General features: G+C 36.8%; 1 protein-coding gene across 1 annotated transcript in view; it reads left to right on the top strand.

Moving 5' to 3' along the window:
- Positions 1–14,844: 14,844 nt before the first annotated feature.
- MAP9 (microtubule associated protein 9) overlaps positions 14,845–23,716 on the top strand; it is a 35,908-nt gene continuing 27,036 nt past the window's right edge. The window contains exons 1-4 of the mRNA XM_059173748.1: positions 14,845–14,995; positions 15,963–16,112; positions 16,886–16,970; positions 18,295–18,615. Of these exons, the coding sequence (XP_059029731.1) occupies positions 16,038–16,112; positions 16,886–16,970; positions 18,295–18,615 (481 nt within the window). The 5' untranslated portion in view covers positions 14,845–14,995; positions 15,963–16,037. The remainder of the gene's footprint in view (positions 14,996–15,962; positions 16,113–16,885; positions 16,971–18,294; positions 18,616–23,716) is intronic.

Genomic DNA, 23,716 nt, shown 5'->3' with positions numbered 1-23,716 from the left:
TTTATCTGTAATTTAATTATATGTAATTAAATTAATTATATTAATTTTAAATATATTTAATAGTGTTAAATTTTTTTCTTCAAGTTTTTATTTAAATTCAAGTTAGTCAATATGCAGGATAATATTAGCTTCAAGTGTAGAATTTAATGATTCATCACTTACATACAATACCCAGTGCTCATCACAAGCTCCCTCCTTAATCCCTATCACCCATTTAGCTCATCCCCGCCACCCATCTCCCCTCCAGTAATCCTCAGTTTGTTCTTTACAGTTAAGAGTCTGTTTTATGGTTTCCCTTTCTCTCTTTCCCCCCATGTTTTCATCTGTTTTATTTATTTATTTATTTATTCAGATTTATTTATTTATTTATTTGTTTATTATTGTGTCATGTTAGTCACCATACAGTACATCATTAGTTTTTGATGTAGTATTCCACAATCCATTGCTTGCAAACAAATAGCCAGTGCTCCATGTAATCCATGCCCTCCCTAATACCCATCACTAGGCTAACCCATCCATCCAGCCCCCTGCACCTACCTCCACAACCCTCAGTTTGTTTCTCAGAAGTACGTCTCCCACTCTGATTTCTCCCCTCTCACTTTTCCCTTCCTTTTCCTAATGTCCTCTATGCTATTCCTTATGTTCTACAAATAAATGGAACCATATGATAATTAACTTTCTCTGACTTATTTTACTCAGCATAATCTCCTCCAGTCCCATCTATGTTGATGCAAAAGTTGGGTATTCATCCTTTCTGATGGCTGAGTAATATTCCATCATGTATATGGACCACACCTTCTGTATCCATTTGTCTGTTGAAGTGTATCTTGGCTCTTTCCATATATTGGCTATTGTGGACATTGCTGCTATGAACATTGGGGTGCAGGGGTCCTTCTTTTCACTACATCTGTATCTTTGGGTTAAATACCCAGTAGTACAATTACTGGATCATAGGGTAGCTCTATTTTTTTAAATTATTTCTTTTTTTTTTTTTAAAGACTTTATTTATTTATTTGTCATAGAGAGAGAGGCGAGAGCAAGCACAGGCAGACAGAATGGCAGGCAGAGGCAGAGGGAGAAGCTGGCTCCCCGCCAAGCAAGGAGCCGATGTAGGACTCGATCCCAGGACGCTGGGATCATGACCTGAGCCGAAGGCAGCTGCTTAACCAACTGAGCCACCCAGGAGTCCCGGGTAGCTCTATTTTTAATGTTTTGAGGAACCTTCACACTCTTTTCCAAAATGGCTGCACCAACTTACAATCCCACCAATAGTGTAAAAGTGTTCCCATTTCTCCACAACTTCTCCAACATTTGTGGTTTCTTGCCTTGTCAATTTTTGCTATTCTAATTAGTGTAAGGTGGTATCTTAAAGCAGTTTTGATTTGAATTTCCCTGATGGCTAATGTTGATGAACACTTTTTCATGTATCTGTTACCCGTTTGTATGTCTTCTTTGGAGAAGTATCTGCTCACATCTTCTGATCATATTTTGACTTGATTATTTGTTTTTTAGATGTTGAGTTTGAGAAGTTCTTTATAGATCTTAGCTATCATCCCTTTGTTTGTAGTGTCATTTGTAAATATATTCTCCCATTCTGTAGATTGCCTCTTTCTTTTGTTAACTGTTTCCTTTGCTGTGCAGGAGATATTTATCCTAAAGAAGTCTCAAAAGTTCATTTTTGCTTTTGTTTCCCCTGCCTTTGGAGATGTGTATTGAAAGAAATTGCTGTGGCCGATGTCAAAATGTTACTGCCTATTTTTTCTCCTCCAGATTTTGATGGATTCCTGTTTCTTTTTTATTTTAAGGTTTTATTTATTTATTTGACACGGAAAGAGAGATCACAAGTAGGCAGAGAGGCAGGCAGAGATAGAAGGGAAAGCAAGCTCCCTGCTAAGCAGAAAGCCCGATGCGGGGCTTGATCCCAGGACCCTGAGATCGTGATCTGAGCCAAAGGCAGAGGCTTAACCCACTGAGCCACCCAGGCACCCCAGATTCCTGTTTCAAATGGAGGTCTTTCATCAATTTTGAGTTTATCTTTGTGTATGGTGTAAGAGAATGGTCAAGTTTCATTATTCTGTATTTAGCTATCCAGTTTTCCCAGCACCCATTTATTAAAGAGACTGTCTTTCTTCCATTGGATATTTTTTTCCTGCTTTGTTGAAGATTAGTTGACCATAGAATTGAGAGTCCATATCTGGCCTCTCATTGGTCTATGTGTCTGTTCTTGTGCCAGTACCATGCTATCTTGGTGATCACAGCTTTGTAATATAGCTTGAAATCAGCCAATGTGATGCCCAGGTTTGTTTTTCTTTTTCAACATTTCCTTGGTGATTCCGGGTCTTTTCTGGTTCCATGCAAATTTTAGGATTATTTGTCTCAGCATTTTGAAAAATGCCATTGGTATTTTGATTGGCATGACATTGAAAATATAGATTGCTCTGGCCAGCATAGACATTTTAACAATGTTTATTCTTCCAATACATGAGCATGGAATGTTTTCCCATCTTTTTGTGTCTTCTTCAATTTCTTTCATGAGTGTTTTGTAGTTCCTAGAATACAGATCCTTTACGTCTTTGATTAGGTTTATTCTAAGGTATCTTGTGATTTTTTTGCTATTATAAAAGGAATTGATTCTCTAATTTCTCTTTCCACAGTTTCATTGCTAGAGTATAAGAAAGCAACTGATTTCTGTGCACTGATTTTGTATCTTGACACATTGCTGAATTGCCATATGAGTTCTAGTAATTTGGTGATGGAGATATTGGGGTTTTCCACATAGAACATGATGTCATCTGCGAAGAAAGGGAGTTTGACGTCTTCTTTGCCAATTTGAATACCATTTTTTGTTGTTGTTGTTTGATGCTGTTGCTAGGACTTCTAGTACTATGTTGAATAATCGTGGCAAGAGTGGGCATCCTCCTTGTGTTCCTGATCTCAATGGGAAGGGTCTCAGCTTTTCCCCATTGAGAATGATAATCACTGTGGATTTTTCATAGATGGATTTTATGAAGTTCAGGAATGTTCCTCCCTCCCTATACTCTAAAAAGTTTTAATTGGGAAAGGATGCTATATTTTGACAAGTACCTTTTCTGCATCAATTGAGAAGACCATGTGGTTCTTGTCTCTTCTCTTATTTATGTGTTCTATCTCATTGATTGATGTGCAAATGTTGAATCACTCTCGTATCCCAGGGATAAATCCCACCTGGTCGTGATAGATAATCCTTTTAATATATTGTTGGATCTTATTAGCTAGGATCTTGTTGAGAATTTTGGCATCCGTATTCATCAGCTATATTGGTCTGAAATTATTTTTAATGGGGTCTTTGCCTGGTTTGGGATCAAGGTAATGTTGGCCTCATAGAGAGTCTAGAACTTTTCCTTCTGTTTCTATTTTTTGAAACAGATTCAGGAGAATAGGTTTTATTTCTTTTATGAATGTTTGGTAAAATTCCCCAGGAAATCCTTCAGGTTCTGGACTCTTATTTTTGGGGAGTTTTTGGTTACTGCTTCAATCTTTTTACTGGTTATGGGTCTATTCAGGCTGTCAATTTCTTCCTGTTTCAGTCTTAGTAGTTTATAGGTTTCTAGGAATGCATCCATTTCTTCCAGGTTGCTTAATTTATTGTCATATTGTTGTTAATAATAATTTCTGATCATTGTATTTTTTTTCCTTGTGTTAATCATGATTTCTCCCCTTTCATTCATAATTTTATTAATTTGGGTCCTTTCTATTTTTGGGAGGGATAATTCTGGCCAGTGGCTTATCGACCTTATGAATTCTTTCAAAGAACCAGTTTCTAATTTGTTAATGTGGTTTTTTGTATTTCTGGTTTCTAATTCATTGATCTCTGCTCTAATCTTAATTATTTCCCTTCTCATGCATGGGTTGTGTTCAATTTGTTGTTGATTCTCCAGATCTTTAAGGTGTAAAGATAGTTTGTATATTTGGGATTTTTCTTTTTTTTTTTTTTTTTTTTTTTTTTAGTGAGGCTTGGATGGCTATGTATTTCCCCCTTAGGACCTCCTTTGCTGTATCCCATAGGTTTTGGATCGATGTGTCTTCATTCTCATTGGTTTCCATGAATTGATTAAGTTCCTTTTTGATTTCCTCATTGATCCAAACATTCTTGAGCAGGATGGTCTTAGCTTCCAAGTGTTAGAATTTCTTCCAAACTTTTTCTTGTAATTGAGTTCCAGTTTCAAAGCACTGTGGTCTGAGAATACAGAGGGAATATTCTCCAGTCTTTTGGTATTGGTTGAGACCTGATTTGTGACCTAGTAGGTGATCTGTTCTGAAGAAAGTTCCATGTGCACTCAAGAAAAATTAATCTGTTGTTTTAGGCTGGAATGTTCTGTATTGATCTTTGAGGTCTATCTGGTCCAGTGTGTCATTGAAAGCTCTTGTTTCTTTATTGATTTTCTGCTTAGTTGATCTGTTTATTGCAGAGAGTGGAATGTTAAGGTCTCCTACAATTAATGTAATATCAATATGTCTCTTTATTTTGGTTAACAGTTGGCTTATGTCGTTGGCTGCTCCCATGTTGGGGACATAGATATTCACAATTGTTAGATTTTCTCGTTGGATAGACACTTAAAGAATGATATAGTGTCCTTCTGTATCTCTGACTATCTCTGTATCTTTAGCTTAAAATCTAATTTGTCTGATATTAGAAAGCAGCAGTAGAAACCTGCTACCCCAGTTTTCTTTTGAGATCCATTGGCATGAAAGATAGTTCTTCACTTTCAGTCTGGATGTACATTTAGGTTCAAAATTAGTCTCTCATAGACAGCATATGGATGGGCCCTGTCTTTATCCAATCTGTAACCCTGTGCTGTTTTATGGGAGCATTTAGGCTGTTCACATTGAGAGTGATTATTGACAGATAAGATTTTATTGTCATCATGTTGCCTGTGAAATCCTTGTTTCTATGGATTATCTCTGTATATCACTGTTTTATATAACTCTTGGGGTCTTTCTCCTTTTATAGAACCCCCTTTAATATTTCTTGCAGGGCCACCTTAGTGGTCATGTATCATTCAGTGTCTGCCAGCCCTGGAAGCTTCTTATCTCTCCATCTGTTCTGAATGTCAGCCTTGCCAGATAAAGAATTTTTAGCTGCATGTTTTTCTCATTTAGTACCTGAATATGCCTTTCCAGCCCTTTCTGGCTTGCCAAGTCTCTGTGGACAGGTCTGATATTATTCTGATGTTCCTCCTCCTGTACAAAAGGCATCTCTTCCCCCTAACTGCCCTTAAAATGGTTTTCTTGGTTCTAAGATTTGCAAGTTTTACTAGCGCATACCTGGGCATTTGTCCACTCTCACTGATCTTGGGGGGTGTCCTCCCTGACTCTAGGACATGATTGCTTGTTTCATTCCCCAGGTTGGAGAAATTCTCAGCTACAATTTGTTCAAATATATTTTCTAGTCCTCTCTCTCTCTCCACCACTTCAGAGATCCCAATAATTATGACACTGGAGAATTTCATGGTGTCATTTGTTTCTCTAATTCTGTCTTCACGGGTTTTAAGCTGTTTGTTCCAGGCCTCCTTCTCCTCATCAGTCTGTCTTCAAGATTACTAGTTCATTCTTCTGCCTCAGTTACCCTAACTCTTAGAGTATCTAGATTAGATTGTATCTCATTGATACAAGTTTTTAAGTTTTGCCAAATCTGCTATCACTTCTGCCCTTAAATTCTATGTTGCCATTAATAGTTTTCTCCAGCTGACTATTGTCTTCATAACTACTACTCTGAAGTCTATTGACATCATACTTAGATCCATATCCATTAGATCTGCTGGAAAGACCATTGTCTCTGGGTCTTTTCTTAGTTGAGAATTCCTCCTCCTTGTCATTCTGTTGAGTTGTGGTTGAGGGGATGTACAGTCAAAAATTTCAACCACTATCCAGGCAAGGTGTATCCTAGGAAGTTTCAGAAGAATAGGAAGTCACCACCAATAAGAAAAGAAAAGAAAAAAAAAGCCAAATCCATATCTTTTGTCCCAAGAGTAATATTTATAAAGTATAAAAACAAAACCAAACAAATAAACAAAATACCAACAAAAGAAAAAACAATCCAAAATAAAAAGGGGGGGTGGCAGGAAGGTGGTTATAATCCCTCAGTATGGGTGAGTAAGGGTATTTCAGTTCTTCCTGGGTGTATCTTCTTATCTTTGTTTGAGAATTCAACTTTCCAGAGATACACAGACATTAAAACTGGTATATATATGTGTGTGTGTATATATATATATATATATATATATATATATATATATATATATGAATAATTGAGTAGGGAATAAAGGACTACATTGAAGCTTATATCTATATCTATATCTATATTATAGCTACAGATATAAAGAAAAAGAAAAAAGTGTATGAAAATGTTCAAGTTAAAAAAAGTTACTATGAAATTTGCTGTATTAAATATCTAGTTGAAATGATAAGTAGGTTAAAAAAAGAACAAGAATCATGAAAAATAATTAAAAGAGATAGAGAGAGAAAAGTTGTATCTAAGAAGTATACAGACTGTTAGACAATAGCTTAATATATTGTTTTCCCTGGTGTTGGGGTTTTACAGTTTTATGGGAACCCTGTGGTTGTTTTTTTCTTCTTCCTTCAGCTTGTCTTCTGGGGGAGGAACCTGCTGTATTGCTGTTCCATCAGTCCTGCTTGGGCATAGTTGCCCTGCAGGCTATCAAGGGACTGGGCTCCATAGAAACTATTTTGGGGGGCTTTTGTTCTCTGGAGGCTCTTATTCTCTGGTGGCTTTTCGCACCTTTTTGGAGGGTCAGAGCAAAGTAAACTATCCGCACCCAGACCTTTGCCTTAGAGAGAAACAGACTGCTCATCTCTGAATCCTCCAGAACACAGACACCCCTTCTGCAAGCTCTGGTGAACACTGCAGGCTTCCACAGGTAGTGCGTGCCCCCAAGTGACCCGTTCAGTGGTCCCCCAAGGTCCTTTTTGTCTCTGTACCCCTGTACCACCAAAATCATGATCAATACAGTCTGGGCAAGCCTGGCACCAGTGGCTGTGGATCCTGGGACTGTGGGCTCCAGTCCAAGGCTGGTCCTCTCTGCCGCAGTGGCAGAGGTGGCAACAGTGGCTGTGGTGACAGTGGTAGCCATTGGTCCCAGGGACCCAGACTCAAGTACTTCTGGGGTCCTCTCAGCCCCAAGGGGTGGTGGAGGCAGTCACAGAGGTGGGACCCAGGGGACCCAGGGACCACTGACTGAAGCTGCCAGCCCCAGGGACTACTAACTCAACTCCATGCTGGGTCCTCTCAGGCACAGGTGGGTGGCAGCTGCAGCTGGTCCCAGGACCGTGGGCTTAGATCTGTGCCTGCAGCACCCCAAGGTTCCCCTCCCCCATCCCAGCAATTGTCCATTAAGCCCTTTTGTTCTATTTGAGTGTTACTATCAGTCCCTTCTCATCCCACAGCCACTGGTTCCCAAGGTATCACTGGTCCCCAAGCACAGGGCACTTTTGCATTGGGGTATTACTTTCCAATAGCTCCCTTCTGGTGGCTCCCTCCCCCTTCTGTTTATCCTCCTGATATCTTTCTTCACAATCCCACCTCTGTCTTTTGTACCTCTCAACTGATGATCTGCTGTCCCATAGAGATCTAAACATATATAATCTTACATCTCAGGCAGGGTTTATGGGTGTCCAGAGTGCTCTGGTGGATATCCAGCTCAAATCAGGGGACCAGTTGAAATAGGGTCCCCTACTCCTCTGCAATTTTGTCCCCCTCCTCCATCTGTTTTGTTTCTTAAATTCCACATGAATGAAATCATATGGTATTTGTCTTGACTTATTTTGCTTAGCATAATACTCTCTAATTCCATCCATGTCAGTACAATTGACAGGATTTCATTCTTTCTTATGGCTGAGTAATATTCCATTATATATCATATAAGTGGTAATTCCATTTCTCTAATTATGGAAAGAGCCCAAATGCCCATTTTTGTTTGAGAATTCAAATTATCAAAGGCATATGATCATAATATACTCTTAAACATCTCAGAAATACAAACACATAAGTGGGTAGGTTTCTATAGGTCTTCATATTATAAAAATATAGCTATCTGGAACAACTTCTGAGGTTTTGAATTAGTGAAAGTCACTCTTTTAGGTATCATTTCTAAACATTTTACAATTTTTTTTAAAAAGATTTCATTTATATGACAGACAGAGATCACAAGTAGGCAGAGAGTCAGGCAGAGAGAGAGAGAGAAGGAAGCAGGTTCCCTGCTGAGCAGAGAGCCCGATGCGGGGCTCGATCCCAGGACCCTGGGATCATGACCTGAGCTGAAGGCAGAGGCTTTAACCACTGAGCCACCCAGGTACCCATCTAATGATATTTGTAGTAAATATCCTTGCCATATACATATCTTTATTAAATTTAAAGATAATACAAAAGTGAAAAATTGTATGCTGGATGGCAAAATAAGAACTCAAGAAGTTTTCTATAGAGTGAAAGATTTAAAAGAGTTGCCCCAAACCATACAATGATATTTAACACATTAAAATATCACATACATTTTGATTCAAAGTTTCTTTTGAATCATATTGTACCTAAAAAATCACAGCATCTGGTTGATACAAGTCCACAACATGAACCAATGGTAGAACCCATCTTCTGGAAAGACATCAACATAAGCTCAGACTGTTAGCAGTTTTCATGCCTTAGAAAGGAATCATTCCTTTACATAGGTTAAACCACATCTAGGTTGTTATTCTGCTTATCTTTAGACACAACTTTTGAAGGACAAAATCAAATTATATTATCCAGAAAAGAACAACCAGGATGATAATGGACTTTTGAAACTACAGAAAATAGCAGTAAAGGAAAAAGGTAAATGGGGAGAGAGAATATGCTAAATATATCCAAAATGGAAATTTTGTCATGTGATAGAAATATTAGATTTATTCTCTGAAATTCTGCAGCATAGAACTAGAATCGATGTATATAAAGTAGGATAGCACATTTTGATTAAGTATGAAGAATAAAATTGTGATAATTAAAGCTAAGAATGAAAACATGTATCAGATCTTGGTGTATTCCATCTACGTCATTAGAAGTATTCCAACATGTATTTTCCCTTAACATTGTCAACTCATATACCAAGGATTATGTTATTATTTCTATGGCATTCTAGGATTCTAACTTATTCTTGCAGGGTGACACAGTTTCATTTAGACAGCAGAACTCTCTAAGTGAGACATAATGTTCTTAAATTGCTTTGTCTAAAAGAAAAGAATCTAAAACATACTCAAATATAAACTTCGAAACTGATATTCATAAACCAGATGCAAAATCAGGTCTCATTACTTCATTCCATCTAAAACAGTGAGATTTCCTTTTTAAAAAGGTAAGTCCAAACTTCCAAAAGATTTAGGTTTTGCAATCTTAGCCCTCTCCAAAAAAAAAAAAAAAAAAAAAAGTGAAAGAAGAAGAAGAAAAACAAAATCTGTACGATCTGTAACCTTTTAGACATCACTTTACCAACCCCTGACATATAACATTTCAAAATGTAAAATAAAACCAACATAATAAAAAAACAGGGGAAAAAAATAGATTCACTGGCAGCAAATAGGGAAAATTTTATCTTATCTAACAGATAGTATTGGCTATCTTAAAGGGAAAATTTCGTGGGCTTTCATTATAGAAGGAAAAGAAACATTATAATATGTAATGCAGGGGGAAAAAAAAAGAAGAAGCCTGCATCGGATTTTTATAGAATACATTCCTCTTTTTTTCCTCCATAATAGAAAAAAAAATCAGCTGGCTATGGGTTGTACGGACATGCTGTTTAAAATGAAAGGCTGACATCTGAATCCAAGTCAAGGAATAAAAGCATCACCTTATATATTTACTCAGGAATCACAAAAGTTCATTTTAAGGTTAAGAAGCTTGCATAATAGAAACTTTTTACGAATGTTTATTCTAAGTTTGGCTACAGTATATGTATATAAAATGCCTAAAATTGAATCCTTGATTGGGCAAATGTAGTGTCTTTGAAGTTAGGTAAACTATTTAGTAATGCTTCAGCATTCATCATTGCCTGTTTTAAACATGAAGAGTTTTAATTTATGTTATTTTTCAGTTCTGTGACCTGATGGATCTCCTTAAGAACACTTTATTAAATAGTGCCTTCCTAATGTTAGGAGTAATAGTTATGGAATTAGGAGATTTGAAATGTTTTATTTTTACCTCCAGAAGAATATTTTTCTGTTAGATTTTAAAATAATTCCTTTTTTCTTTAACCATTAATGTTTCCTTTAAAAAACTGAAGGAAATATTTTATATTCATGTTTTTACTTGATGTGTAGTTTTTTTATTTGGTGCCAATATATGACATTTTTTAAAAAGAGACAATTAACCCAGGAATTATACAATAAAATGATAAGAAAAGTTTAGTCTACACAATTGCATCTTATAAGGGAGCAATAAGGTATCTAAGTCATGAATAAATTTAGGTGAACACTATTCTTATGTTATGTTCTTATGCATATGTTGTAAAAACCTTTGTGGAAGGCATTTTGGAAATGAATATAAAGCCAGCTAATGTATTTATACTTTGACCCAACAATTCCAGCTCTCATAAAAGCTGGAAATAATCTAAAGAGAGTTCAATAATAATTTTAGAATATCCATAATTGTATAACCATAGAGTAATGCACAATTAAAATTTAATTAACATGAAAAGATACTCAAGTGAAAAGACCAGGTTATGTGTAACCTGGACATTTAAATGTGAATAGGAAAAATAGTATGTAAAAGAATGCTAACTCTTAACAATGACCACGGCTGAGTTCAGGAGAGTAGAGTATAGCTTGGAGTATGAGCAGTTATGCAGGTCTTTTAAAAATATTTATAAAAAAAAATATTTTCTTGTCACATTAAACTAAATTCCTAACATTCTAATGTAAGGAAAAGGTTGATCATTCAAAAATCTTTATAAAATTATTTTAAAAGTAGCTTATTTTTCAGTGTAATTTTTAATCACTCTAAGCATAATAAAACATCCCCAAAATATTAATGATCATGTTCTTGTTATATTCCAGGATGCTAAATCCTTTGCTGCCATCTTTTGGAAGTAGGTTACTAATGCATGCCACGGATTTCTTTTGACCTGGAAGACTTCCCAGATTAGGAAAATCTATATTCTCACAGAAGTGAAATGCTAAAGCAAAATTATATTTTCTCCATAGTGTTGAAAAATTTGTTTTATTCACACTACCTACAGCTGGATTCTGGCCTCTCTTTCTTTGAACATCCTGAAAGGGGTGATCTTTTACAAGGAAACTCTGACTGACCAATGCCTGGACTTTCCTCAACACTGTATCTTAATTCCTCAGAAACTCAAGCATTTTTTGTGCAAAAACAGTAATAGTTTGTCTTTTTCTATCCCCAAATCAGATTTGTCTTAAGGTGAAGGTGCACAAAGCAGGAAGGTACTGAGCAACTCCAAAAAGATAGATGAAAGAGGGCGCTACACTTGGAAGAAATGACATGTAAAACCATTTACACAGTGTGGGCTAATAGATCAGGAAAGAAAGAACACACTAGCTCAACTTCCAAAGTAAGAATAATTTCATTGTCTGTATGAAAACATTAATAAAACTGAAGATTTCTTAAAACTTCAGTAGCATCATAAAGTCAATATAACAAACCAATCTTGTCCAACATTTCACAGACGAAAATAACTACCTGGTTATCAAGTTGAATAATATTTTTTCAAAACTACCTGAGTCTCAAGATGGTACATTAGACATGCTGATATAATAGACTAACAGTGGCTGGTTTCCTTCATTAATTGGAAGCTGATAAACACTTTTAATCAGTGTAGTTGTTTATCACTGGCTTCCTCAAGATTCCAACACTTTCCTTCTAGAAGTTCTCACCCCGGAAGTCAGCACTGGCATTGAGTAATGCACTTGCATCTTGGTTGTTTACTCTCATTCTCTTCCAGCATGAGCATTCAGTGTTTAATGTATATATAGTCCTTATCATTTGACATCAGTGAAGATTTGCTTTTTTGTAGTGCACTTCTCAAAATGCTAGACATGTGCTTTATTTATTCACCCAGGACTGGCTGTGAGTACATCCTTCGTCTCTAACTTGCGCTTGTCAGTCACAAGACAATAAATAATTTGCTTGCTGAGCGGAGGGCAGGGAACTTTTGAAGAAGTCATTCCTCAGTTGCCTTATGATTGGAAATAGATCTTCTCATTCACCTTGTGACCTGAAAGGCAACACACTATCATTTTGTTCAAATTCTTATATCTGCAATGAGATAGACTTCACATTCATAGACCATTTCCTCTGCTTAAAATATACTTCTGATCTCTCTTACTTCCTAAACTCATTAATCAACTCACACTTAGTTTCTCTGTGAAAACTTAGTAGTGTCTTCAGGAAGAATTCTATGCTCTCTCTTGAGACCTTCTCTCTTTGTACTTCTACAGAGAAATTAGCACAATGCATAATCACTGTATGCTTACCCAACCTTCCAGCTGTCTCTGGTCTATAAGATCTCTAGGCAGAGACCTACTCCGGTTTACATTTGAACTCTCCGGATCTGACCTAGAATGTTATTGATATGGATGTACTAAATGAATGAATGAATGAGTGAAGGCAAGGTTGAGAAATGAAAAGGGCATAAACTCAAAAAATACTTGCTAAGCAAATATTTCTGAGATCAAATATATACTTGAAAAAAGAAAAACAAAATAAAGAGAAGATGTTATATAAGCTACTGAAATTGTGTGTGTTGTAGTGCCTTTTTTTTTTTAATTGAGTATATGTGGCCTTTGGGGATGTTTCAAAAATTATTTTTCATTTAAAATGCTATTTGTTTATGCATGAGTTCACGCAACAATTATGCATTTATTGCAAATTATGTGTTAGATAAAATCATAGTATTAATTCAGGTATTATATAATGTCATTTTTAACATATTATACTGAAGCTACCTGAAAATATTGATAAAGTACATAATATTCTACTGCTTAGGATAACAGTAGGAAAATACTGTGCTTTAGATTTTGTGTAGAAATAAGATTGAGGTCAGGTTAACTGCTTTTGTTTACTATAGCTTTGTAAGTCATAGTTGGATATTGTTTATTAATTATTTTGTATTAAGTTGAAATTAAAAATCCAGTGGGTTCTATGGAAAAGAGTATTTTAAAGGCTTTTTCATTAATATTTTGTGTGACTTTTATTTTCTTAAATCACATGTAAATGAAAACTACATATTAGGCAGGTGGATTAAAAATGAACAGTTTTTTTGGGTGGATATAAATATTCAACATGAACAAATTAGGACTTCGCATATTAGGATGATGTAGATCCTGTCTTCTCACTGTGGGCTCAGGTACCACAATGGAATCATACTTGTTTTTTTTTTTTTTTTAAAGATTTTATTTACTTATTTATTTGACAGAGAAAGAGAGAGAGAGAGAGAGAGATCACAAGTAGGCAGAGATCAGGAAGAGAGAGGGGGGAAACAGTCTTCCTGCTGAGCAGAGAGCCTGATGCGGGGCTCCATCCCAGGACCCTGAGATCATGACCTGAGCAGAAGGCAGAGGTTTAACCCACTGAGGCACCTAGGCACCCCATCATACTTATTTATTAATAATTTATATGAATTAGAAAGTTAACAGTAACTGGTAAGAATGAGAAATCTCACTCAAAAATGTTTGAAAATTCCAAAATTAAGCAAATGTTGATCAAACTTCATTTTCCAAACAAGTAGAACATGAACCAAACACAATTTTGAAAAAGTTGAATTGTAAATGTTGTAAATGTTGCTAAAAGCATAATTTTTAACTAAATTTCATATTTTTTGTGCACATTTAGTTTTCAATACATTTGTTTATTAAACCATATATCTCAATGGGATTTGTTTATAAATAATTGTTGAATGAGTGAAAAATTAATAAATTTTAGAGATATGGGAAAAATATCAGGTACAACTTTAATTACTGGTCAATATATTTATTTGGACAATTTAGCTTGGATTAAATATCTTTTAAATTAAAAATAGTACAAAATCCATGTTATTTTGAAGTCTTTAAAGAAGTGTTTGTCTTTTGTTTATTGAAGGATTCCCTATGCTAATTAAGTGATCTTGATCTGGGTTCCTTTAGCAGCATGTGGTGCTCCAGTATTAGACCATTTTGTTTATTGACTGGTTTGATTTTAACCAGATTATCCACTTCCCATACAAAAGGGGAAGCTTTAAAGAAATACTTGGAATGGGTTTGCGCCTGTGTCCACAAGAGATGATTTCTTTCCAGGTGCTTTGTGACTGAGTTGCATAAAAAGTGTATCTAATATTGACTGAATGCAATCCTAGGCGCCCTTGCAGGTATCCCACCTGCGTTATTCCATTGGGTACTCACAGCAACCCTCTAAAGTGGCTATCATCATCATTATATTTTTCCCAGAAAAGGAAACTGGAGCATAATTTGCCTGACATCACACGGGTATAGGGAAGGAGTATCGGGATTCAACAGAGCAGTTCCTCTCCTCAGCCCGCAAATGTCACTATGTAGCTATTCTGTCAGTGCACTATTCCGATTCACAGAACTACATATCCCAACTCTGGCAAAACGGTAAATGTGCTTTGGCTCGAGCAGCAGGTGGAGGTAAGGATCTCACTCCACGAGAAAACACAAGGCTCCTGGTTCCGGGTGGGAGCCGGAGGGGCCTGTCTCCTAGGCAACAGCTGTAGCGCTGCGGTGGACAGTGCACCCTTTTCCAGGGACCCAAAGGGGTGACGTCATTTCCTTCAGCCGTTCCTTCCGCAGCGCTTCAGGCGGAAGAGCGGCGTTGGACCCGAGAGACCTGGCGGTTGGGAAGTCACTTCCTTCCGGAGACGCGGTTTCCTAGCAACCGTCTCCCATCTCCGCTTTTTAGTCCCTCCCCTTTGCTCAGTCAGGTGCTCAGTCCGGTGCGGTCCCCGAGAGCCGGCAGGCCCAGGTCAGGGCGGGAGGCTCCGGCCCAAGGCCAGGAGCTCAGTGGGAGGCGGGAGCCCTCCGTAGGATCGGCTGGGGTGGGGCAGAACGCGGGTCTTGGAGGGTGTTGGAGGAACGGGACGTGGATGGCGCTCGGTGTGCTCGGGCCTGGCGAGTGCTGGGAGCTGGGCGGGGAGGCGGCGCGGTGCAGTGCGGAGCCGGCTGGGACCCAGCGCCACTCGGCCGGCCCGGCGCGGTCCCTGGTGGCGCGCTGCGGCGGACGGCTGGGTAGCCCAAGCCCAGGCCTCGGCTCCGAGCACTGGAAAAGTTCAAGGGCCCATTCGTGCAGTGATTTTAATACTGCCTATCTTGGAAACTTCGTTTTGTTTTATCTAGCCCTGTGAGCACTGTTGCGAGAGGGAGGAGCGATTGGGGGGGAAAAAAAAAGATATGTATATGTGTGTGTGTATATATATACACACATATATATATATCGCTGTTGAAGTGTAGCATTATGATCTTTGTCTTTCACTAGAGCTGTACGCAAGCTTTTGCTTGTTTGCTTGCTTGTTTGTTTTGGTTGTCCTTCTAGCTGTATCTTTTAAAAATGCTGCCAATCGCCTTTAAAACAAGGTATGGCTGTTTCATGGGCACTATTATATTTTCTGTATGGAACAGAAGTGAAAAATAAGGTGTTGTATTTTAACTGGCAACATTTTACCATACTAAGCTGTTACAGTCGTTTATTTGCTCATCCTTAAAATAATTGCTAATTCTTTCAGGATAACTTCAATTTGACTTTTCCTTTTTTTGATAATAAACTTGTGAAAATTTTATATTTCTTTATAAGAACGCTAAATATTTAAGTGAATATGTAGCACAGTGTTATGAGATGCTTAATATTTTTTGTTTGCTCTTTTTTTTTTAGCACTAAGGAGTAGTAATAGAAATTCTCAAATATGCAAACAAGTCTGATTTGTTTTTTATTTCAGATATCATCAGAGTTTGAATTATTCCTATTATTTATTAGCTGTTTTATAAAGGTAGAGTAAAAATAAAAAAACACTATGTCCGATGAAGTTTTTAGCACAATTTTGGCTTATACAAAGAGTCCAAAAGTCACCAAAAGGACTTCTTTCCAGGTAAGTATTTCAAACGTTTTTATTTTGAGTGATTTTAAAGGTAAACATTGTATTAGCAATGTTGGATTTGAAATGATTCTACAAAGGGCCCTGTGTAACACAGGAGTATATCTTACATTCCTTTGGATGTTTTATCAGGTGGTCCTGTTTGGGCTCAAGTGTTACCTACCAACTCTTCTGTGTGGCTTACAGACTATATAACTAGCTTCACTACTAGGTTCTTACTAAGTTAAAAGTTTAAATCAACTTTTTTAAAAGTTAAGTTATATAGAAACTTGAAATTTGCATGTAGTTTTTTTCTGTTATAATAACATTTCAGTTTTTTCCATCCAGTTACTACAGTTTTGAACTCAGCCTCTAAGTTTGCGGTATTAATTACATTTATTACTGCAGTGTGCTAAAACAAAAGATCTTAAAAAGTACCAGTTTTTTCCAAAATGCCAGTTTGTAATAAATCTTGTCTAAATTGAGTCCTATCTTGTTTATTACTCTCCTGCCTTAATTACACCCTGTAACTAATTTATTTGCTGTTGCCTGTCTCCTCCTGTTGAACTGTAAGTTCCATAAGGAGAAGGGGCTTGTCTGTGATGTTACACATTGAGTCTGAGGGCCTGGGTGCATGGCATAAGGTAGGCTTTCATTGAATATTTGTTACATGAGTGAAACCCAAGTTTGAAGCAGTTATTAATCAAGCGTTGTTTGTTTAAAGAATTAATTCTAAATATGAGACCTCTATGTTTGGATGGAAATTGATTTTAATTACCTCGTTTCAGGATGAGCTAATAAAAGCAATTACAGCTCGCTCGGCCAGGCAAAGGAGTTCTGAATACTCAGATGACTTTGAGAGCGATGAAATTGGTATGTGTCAATGTGGAAAAGTGAACCACTTTTCCTCTTTTTGTTTCCTTAGTTGTGTTTAGCTCATCCCTTCAAAAATAATCACTTATGTCAAAATAACTGGTTCTAAATAATTGGTTCTAAATTTCCAACTTTTTAGTGAGTAAAAAGCCACTCGGAAGCTCAAGAAGTTGTATGATTATCTTTATTTCTGAATGGTGAATACTGAAAATATAAATTAACTGATAGCAGGTTTGAAGTAAAAGTATGCCTGTCTGCTATAAACCATGTTGGACACAACAGTGTCAACCATGTTAGACTCTACAGCGAATTCAAAATTAGAGCCCAGAGAACTAAACTTTAGTGCATGTCATAATCACTTCTTTTTTTTTTAAGATTTTATTTATTTATTTGACAGACAGAGAGCACAAGTAGGCAGAGAGGCAGGCAGAGAGAGAGGAGGAAGCGGGCTCCCCGCTGAGCAGAGAGCCCGATGCGGGGCTCGATCTCAGGACCCTGCGATCATGACCTGAGCCGAAGGCAGAGGCTTTAACCCACTGAGCCACCCAGGCGCCCCTCATAATCACTTTTATAATGCTTTTTGTAAATCAGATCTTCTTTTGGCTGTAATAGGGGTTTAGTTTTGAAAACCTAGTATATCAGTGCTGGTATGACTTAATTTTGTCTCTTTCGATACTGTAAAAATATTAACATTTAGGTTTCAGATGTAAGCACACAGAATTCTAAACTTGAAATTCAGCACTTTATACTTTAATATTAAGTGAATAATTTTTAATGTTCTCTGTGAAAATCATCAGAACAGTAGTTAAAGCATTGCTGTATAGTTAAATTGGCATTCTTTAATACTCTTCTCACAGTAAAATCTAATACTCAGTATGGATGAAATTGTAGTACCAAAGTTTTTATGGAAAATAATTTAATTAGCTAGTAATAATTTAATTAACTAGTAAAATCTTCCACTTACCAGTGTTTTTGATTTTATATAATGAAGTCATTTGCAAATAAAAGCTCTACAGTCCAAAACCTAATTTAAATAACCCAAGTCATCTTTATTTTGAGGAACCTTTGAATAACTTCTCAGAGCAAGCTTGGCACACAGTTCACACTCACTAAGTATGTTTTGAATAAATTAATGAAATTGAATTTTTTTTTTCCAAAAATACCGATAACAACTGCCTAAGTTAGCTGTGTGTTAGAGCTGCAGATACTTGTCCATTCATTGTTGTAAATTCATTTCTAGTCTTTAAGATAATCTTTTTGATTAATATGACCTTCACAGCTTTAAAAAGGCTATAGAAAACATTTTTTCTCTTCCATTTTTCAGTTTCCTTAGGTGATTTTTCTGACACCTCAGTAGATGAAAATTTGGATAAGAAAAAGATGAATGATTTCCATTTATCAGATGATGAAGAAAAGAATTCTCCAAAACTGTCATTTTTGAAAACCAGGAAATCAAACAGTGACATAATGGAAGATGAGGCAGTATTCTCCACCAAAAATGTTGAGGAAATGGCCCCTGAAGGCTGTGGAGATATGGCTGGAACTCCCTTATCTGAATCTCAAAATAAAGACCAGGAAGTTGAAAAAGACGAAATTAAAATGAAACCTAAACCCAGAATTCTTCCAGTCAAAGGCAAATCTTCAGGTAATTCATGTTACTATAATTATATTTCTCTTATTTAATTTATTATTTTTAATTTTTTAAAAAGATTTTAGTTATTTGAGTGAGAGAAAGAGAATGAGAGAGAGCACACGTGGTGGGAGGGATAGTGGCAGAAGGAGAAGGAGACTTGCTTCCTCAGGTCATAACCCTGAGATTATGACCTGAGCTGAAGGCAGACTCTAAACCCACTGGCCACTCAGGTGCCCCTTGAAAACTTATTTTAAGATAATCACAAAATATCTTTATATGGTAGCTAGTAAATATTTAAGAAATAGGCATAACTTTGTAATTTAGAGTTATAAAGCAAAATAATGGAACCACAGAGAAAACTCATAATTCTGATGTCCGGTTGCATGTTAGTCTTGCATGTATGCTGGTGCCTAACAGAAGGCCAGAGTACCTTGCCCTCTACAGCTGTGGCTCCCAAAGTTTCTAGGTCCAGCCTTCTGAGGCCTTTGGGCTTCAGTTTTGTTTTTAGAGATGGGACTGCAATGCAGTCCTTTCTAATCCATTTTACACTCCAGAAATTAGTTACAGCAGGAAGGAACTAGTCCTTCAATCATTTCCATGCCATCATTTGCCAGAAGATCTGTTTGACATTTGAGAATGTGAAGGGAGAGAGTTTTGTTGTTGGTGTTGTTATTTAAGCCTCCATCTTGCCTTACGGAAACAGAATCCCCATTTAGTTTTTCTCTGTTCCCTGGGAAAATCCACTCAAACTCAGTTTTCTGAAGGGAAGCTCCTGGTGTGATTGGGAGTAGAGTCATTTCTTCACAATTCTACTGAGCTCTAGACACAATGGAGCAAAGACGAAGTGAAGCAGGAACCAGCCTCTCAAGAGGTCCCCTGGGCCACCATAGATACAGAAACGGGCATAGAAGTTTAAGGTTTTGGTGTCTTCTAGGCATTTTTTTCCTGTTTTATAGAAAAAATATTAGTTGATACTAACCTTCATAAAAATATCTTTCCTTTATATCATCATCAAATATTCTACTGGTAAATATTTCATACTTCACATATTAGATATCACTAGTAACATCACACAGAACTTTATTTCAGAAATTTTAAGGGAACCACTCCTTCCCCCACAATCCCATTGACTTTCAAATATGAACAGAGCAGGAACTACTAGGAGAAGAGCCATTGTATTGTTAATTATATGTGACCTTGGCAAATAAGGTAGGCCTTATTGTCCTCTTGAGGAGGAGGATAAAACCTGCTCTTGTTCTACTGAATTGTTTCAAGAATCTATTGAAGTATATCTCAGAAACTATATAGTTCTACCAAAAATATAAGCACAAGACATAATGAAACAGAATTAAGTTGCTGAATGTACCTTCCCGGTGTACTGAATAGCACCAAAAGTGGAGAGAAAGGGACATAATGGAACTTGGTGAGTAATCTAGTAATTCACCATTTCCCAAAGTACATCCTACAGTCTGTTCTTTGGTATTATTGGAAAAACAAAGAATTTTAGAAATTTTAAAGTGATTTCTTAGTGGGAGAACTTCTTGGAGCCATTAATAAAAAAATATGAATGGGGAATCTTCAAGAAGGATAGAGCAGACAGTGTTACCTGGTTCCAGTAAATTTAGAAATCTGTTTTTGTGGATTGTATTTACCATATTTGTCTTGATTCTAAAAAGCTTTTCATTAGGTAAATAAGAAAATGTAAGCATACAGAAGCTAAAAGTTAGTCTTATGTAGAAGTATTAGTTAGAACTGGATGGTGGATAATCATCAATAATCTATTAACACTTTAAAAAAAAAACTGTGACAAATTAAAATTAATAAAGAAATACTGTCTTTAAACCACAAGATGGCACCAAGATTCTAAATACTAGATACAAATGTGCAATACTTATTTTTAATGTTGTTAGCCATTTGTAATTTATTTTATGTTATATAAAAATAATTACCAAAAACAGTCATTTACACTTAATTAGGAAAGAAAGCAATTTGAAAATGTATAGTTGTATTTTTTTTTTCTTTCTGAAAGCTTGACAGTACTTCTAGGAGTGGAGTGGAATTTTGGTATAAAATATATTAAAGTCATTATTCGTAGACTCTTCAGATTGAGGAAAAATATTGAGATTAGTGTTTAGTGCCTGGCATATACAATTCAATAAGTATTTTAGTGTAATCATAAGTGAATGATTTCATTAATGAAAGAAAGAGTGTGGTTCACAAGTTAAGCTTTATCCTTTTCTGAATTTTTAGACTTTTTTCTTTTTCTTATGAAGTTTGGAACTTAGTGTTTTTAATGTGAGACATTGCCAAGTAGCAATTAAGGCTTTATAAAAATATTGGAACCTGAAAGTTTACTTTGTTCTTGCTGTCTTTTGTTAAAAGTGCAGTAACTAGATTCTTCACTTGATTGAGCAACTGTCACATGGGGAATGATTGCAGAAAGTAATTTTTGGAGGATGTGTTGCTTTTATTTTAACATTAAAATGACTAAAGTCATGAACTTTGGAGCCAGGGTGCCCTTGCTTTAATCCCACAAACTAGAGTTTATGACCGTGAGCATATGACCTCTTTGTTCCTCATTTTATTTGTCTGTAAGATGGGCGTAATAGTTGAACCTGAACTAAAGGTTTGAGACGATTAAATGAGTTTATGTATTTGAAGTATTTAGAACAATCTGGCATAAAGCACTTTTCTAAATGCTTTTATTACTTAGCATTTGTTCGTAAGCAGATCATTTTATTTTTCCATACATATTTATTATAAATACAATCTGTTTCAGTATGTTACAAGCACTGTGATGATAACTAAGAATACGACATTAAAAAACATTGTACCAAAAACAAAACAAAACAAAAAAACCAAAAGACATAGTACCGATCCTCCAAGACTATCTTAGTCCATTTGGGCCACTATATGAAAGTACTATAGACTAGATGGGTTTTAAAAAATGGAAACCTATCTCTCACAGTTCTTGAAGTTACAAGTCTGAGATCACAGTGCCAGCACGGTCAGGTGAGAGCCCCAGATCTCAGACTTCACATTGTGTCTTTACAATGGTGGAAGGGGCAAGAGAGTTCTCTGGAGGCTCTTTTATAATCCCCTTCATGAAGGTTCCACCCTTGTGATGGGGTCACCTCCCTACTGCCTTAATATTATCACCTTTGTGTTTAGGATTCCAACCTAAGAATTTGAGGGGTACACAAGCATTTAGACTATAGCAAAGACTTTACCATTTATTGGGAAGGTATATAAAAGGTGTAGTAAGAACGCAGGAAAGGAGGCACCTAAGTTTACTTGAGGGCATCAGTAAAGCTTCCTGGAGGAAATGGCAATAATAGTTCTAACTGAAATAATAGTACCCATAGTCAGGAGTCTTGGTTGCAAATGACTTGACTCAAACTTCAGTGGAAAGAAATTTATCACCTTATTGAGCATGGATGTCAAAAGACCTCTCTTTAGGTCTGATTAAATTTGTAAACCATAGTTTTATGTGATCTGCATTCTCTACTTCTAATTCTTCTTCCCTCCCTGAATTCCAGACCTCCTCACTGTCTCCTCCCACCCCTGTCAATGGCCCAGTTACTCCATCCGCTGGTCCTATATTTTTGTCATTGGGTCTCTTTGTCTCAGACTTCCCTTCACCTGGCAGGAAAGAATGCCACTAGTAGTCCCCAAATCATATTCTTTGGGCCTTGTGACCTTAAAGGCATATCCTCCAACTCTAAATAGAAAAATACTGACCTGACCATCTGCTATGGACAGGAGAAATGATGTTTCTGTGATAAGCTGGGAGGGTGACATATACTGTGGGCACACCCCTCTCACTGAGGTACGGAGGAGATGTTTGTTAACCCACTAGAATTACAAGGATGGAGAAGAGGAGAGACTACCCCAAAGAAAACAGGAGTGACAAACAAACCAAAAAAAAAAACAAAAAACAAAACAAAAACAAAAAAAAAGAAAGAAAAGTTTACCACAGTTATTAATGTTCACTGAGAGCATTTACCATGAGTCTGGCACTGTGCTATGCACTTCATTTTCTCACTTAGGTCCCACAGGGGCCTTGGGAATTCTTAACTAATTTTACTAATGGGGAAACTGAGCTCGTGGAGATGATATGGTCATGTAAGGTTATAATGCTAGTAAATGTCAGAGCCAAGATTCATGTATGAAATACCTGAACTAGACACACTCCTCCAGACAGAAGGTAGAATGGTAGTTGCCAGGTGCTCTGGGGTGAGGAAAAGGGGGCTTGCTGTTCAACAGGTGTAAAGTTTCATTACGAAGGTGAATATATTCCAAAGATCTGTACAACACTGATTCTCTAGTTAACAGTACCGTATTGTACGCTTAAAGTTTGTTAAGAAGATAGGCTGTAACCACAGACCTGGTTACAGACCTACCTCTTAACAATTTTGTAAATTGTTCTTGCCACAATTTACAAAAAAAAAAAAAAAAACCTGACTCAACACCTTCTTTTAGGCATTATATAATATTCTGCTTACACTGAGGCTTGAAAGACAGGCAAGCATTTGTCAGGAGAAGCAGCGGGAAGTGGACATTCTAGTCAGAGAGATGAGCTGGGTAAAGGTATGGTAGCAGGAGGGATTACGGCACAGCAGGGAGACAGCAGGGAGCCTGGCATTTCTGGAACACAGATTACAAAATGGATGTGCGGGTAGATGAGGCAGCGCCAGCTGGAGAAGACCATAAGACCTTAAGCTTTTATTCCACAGGATTTGACGCTGGGGAGCCATTGAGGCATTTTATGGAAAGGAGTAATGTGATCTGATTTTCATTTTTCAAATACCTTCGAGGCAGTAATCTAGGAAAGAGCGGATGAGGAGCTGTGGGTGGGGATGCATGAAGTGGGTTAAATGAGAGATGTAGCAAGAAGAATCAGTGGGGTATCCTGACCCATTAGATAGAGAGGGAACATCTGGGATGGCTTGAACATTTCGCCAGAGTTTAGAACACAGCTAAAATTTGCAATTGAAACATTTATAGTAGTGCCACTTGGTATGATGATGGGGTCTTCTAGCAGTGTTCATAAGGCCATGTGTAGATGAAGAGGAGGAAGATGCTGATTATTTTAGTTTGAAATTTTGTTAGA

The sequence above is a fragment of the Mustela lutreola genome, chromosome 1, assembly GCF_030435805.1.
Source record: "Mustela lutreola isolate mMusLut2 chromosome 1, mMusLut2.pri, whole genome shotgun sequence".
NCBI lineage: Eukaryota > Metazoa > Chordata > Mammalia > Carnivora > Mustelidae > Mustela > Mustela lutreola.
The sequence above is the reverse complement of the archived record's forward strand: the minus strand, read 5'-3'. Positions and strand labels throughout refer to the sequence as shown.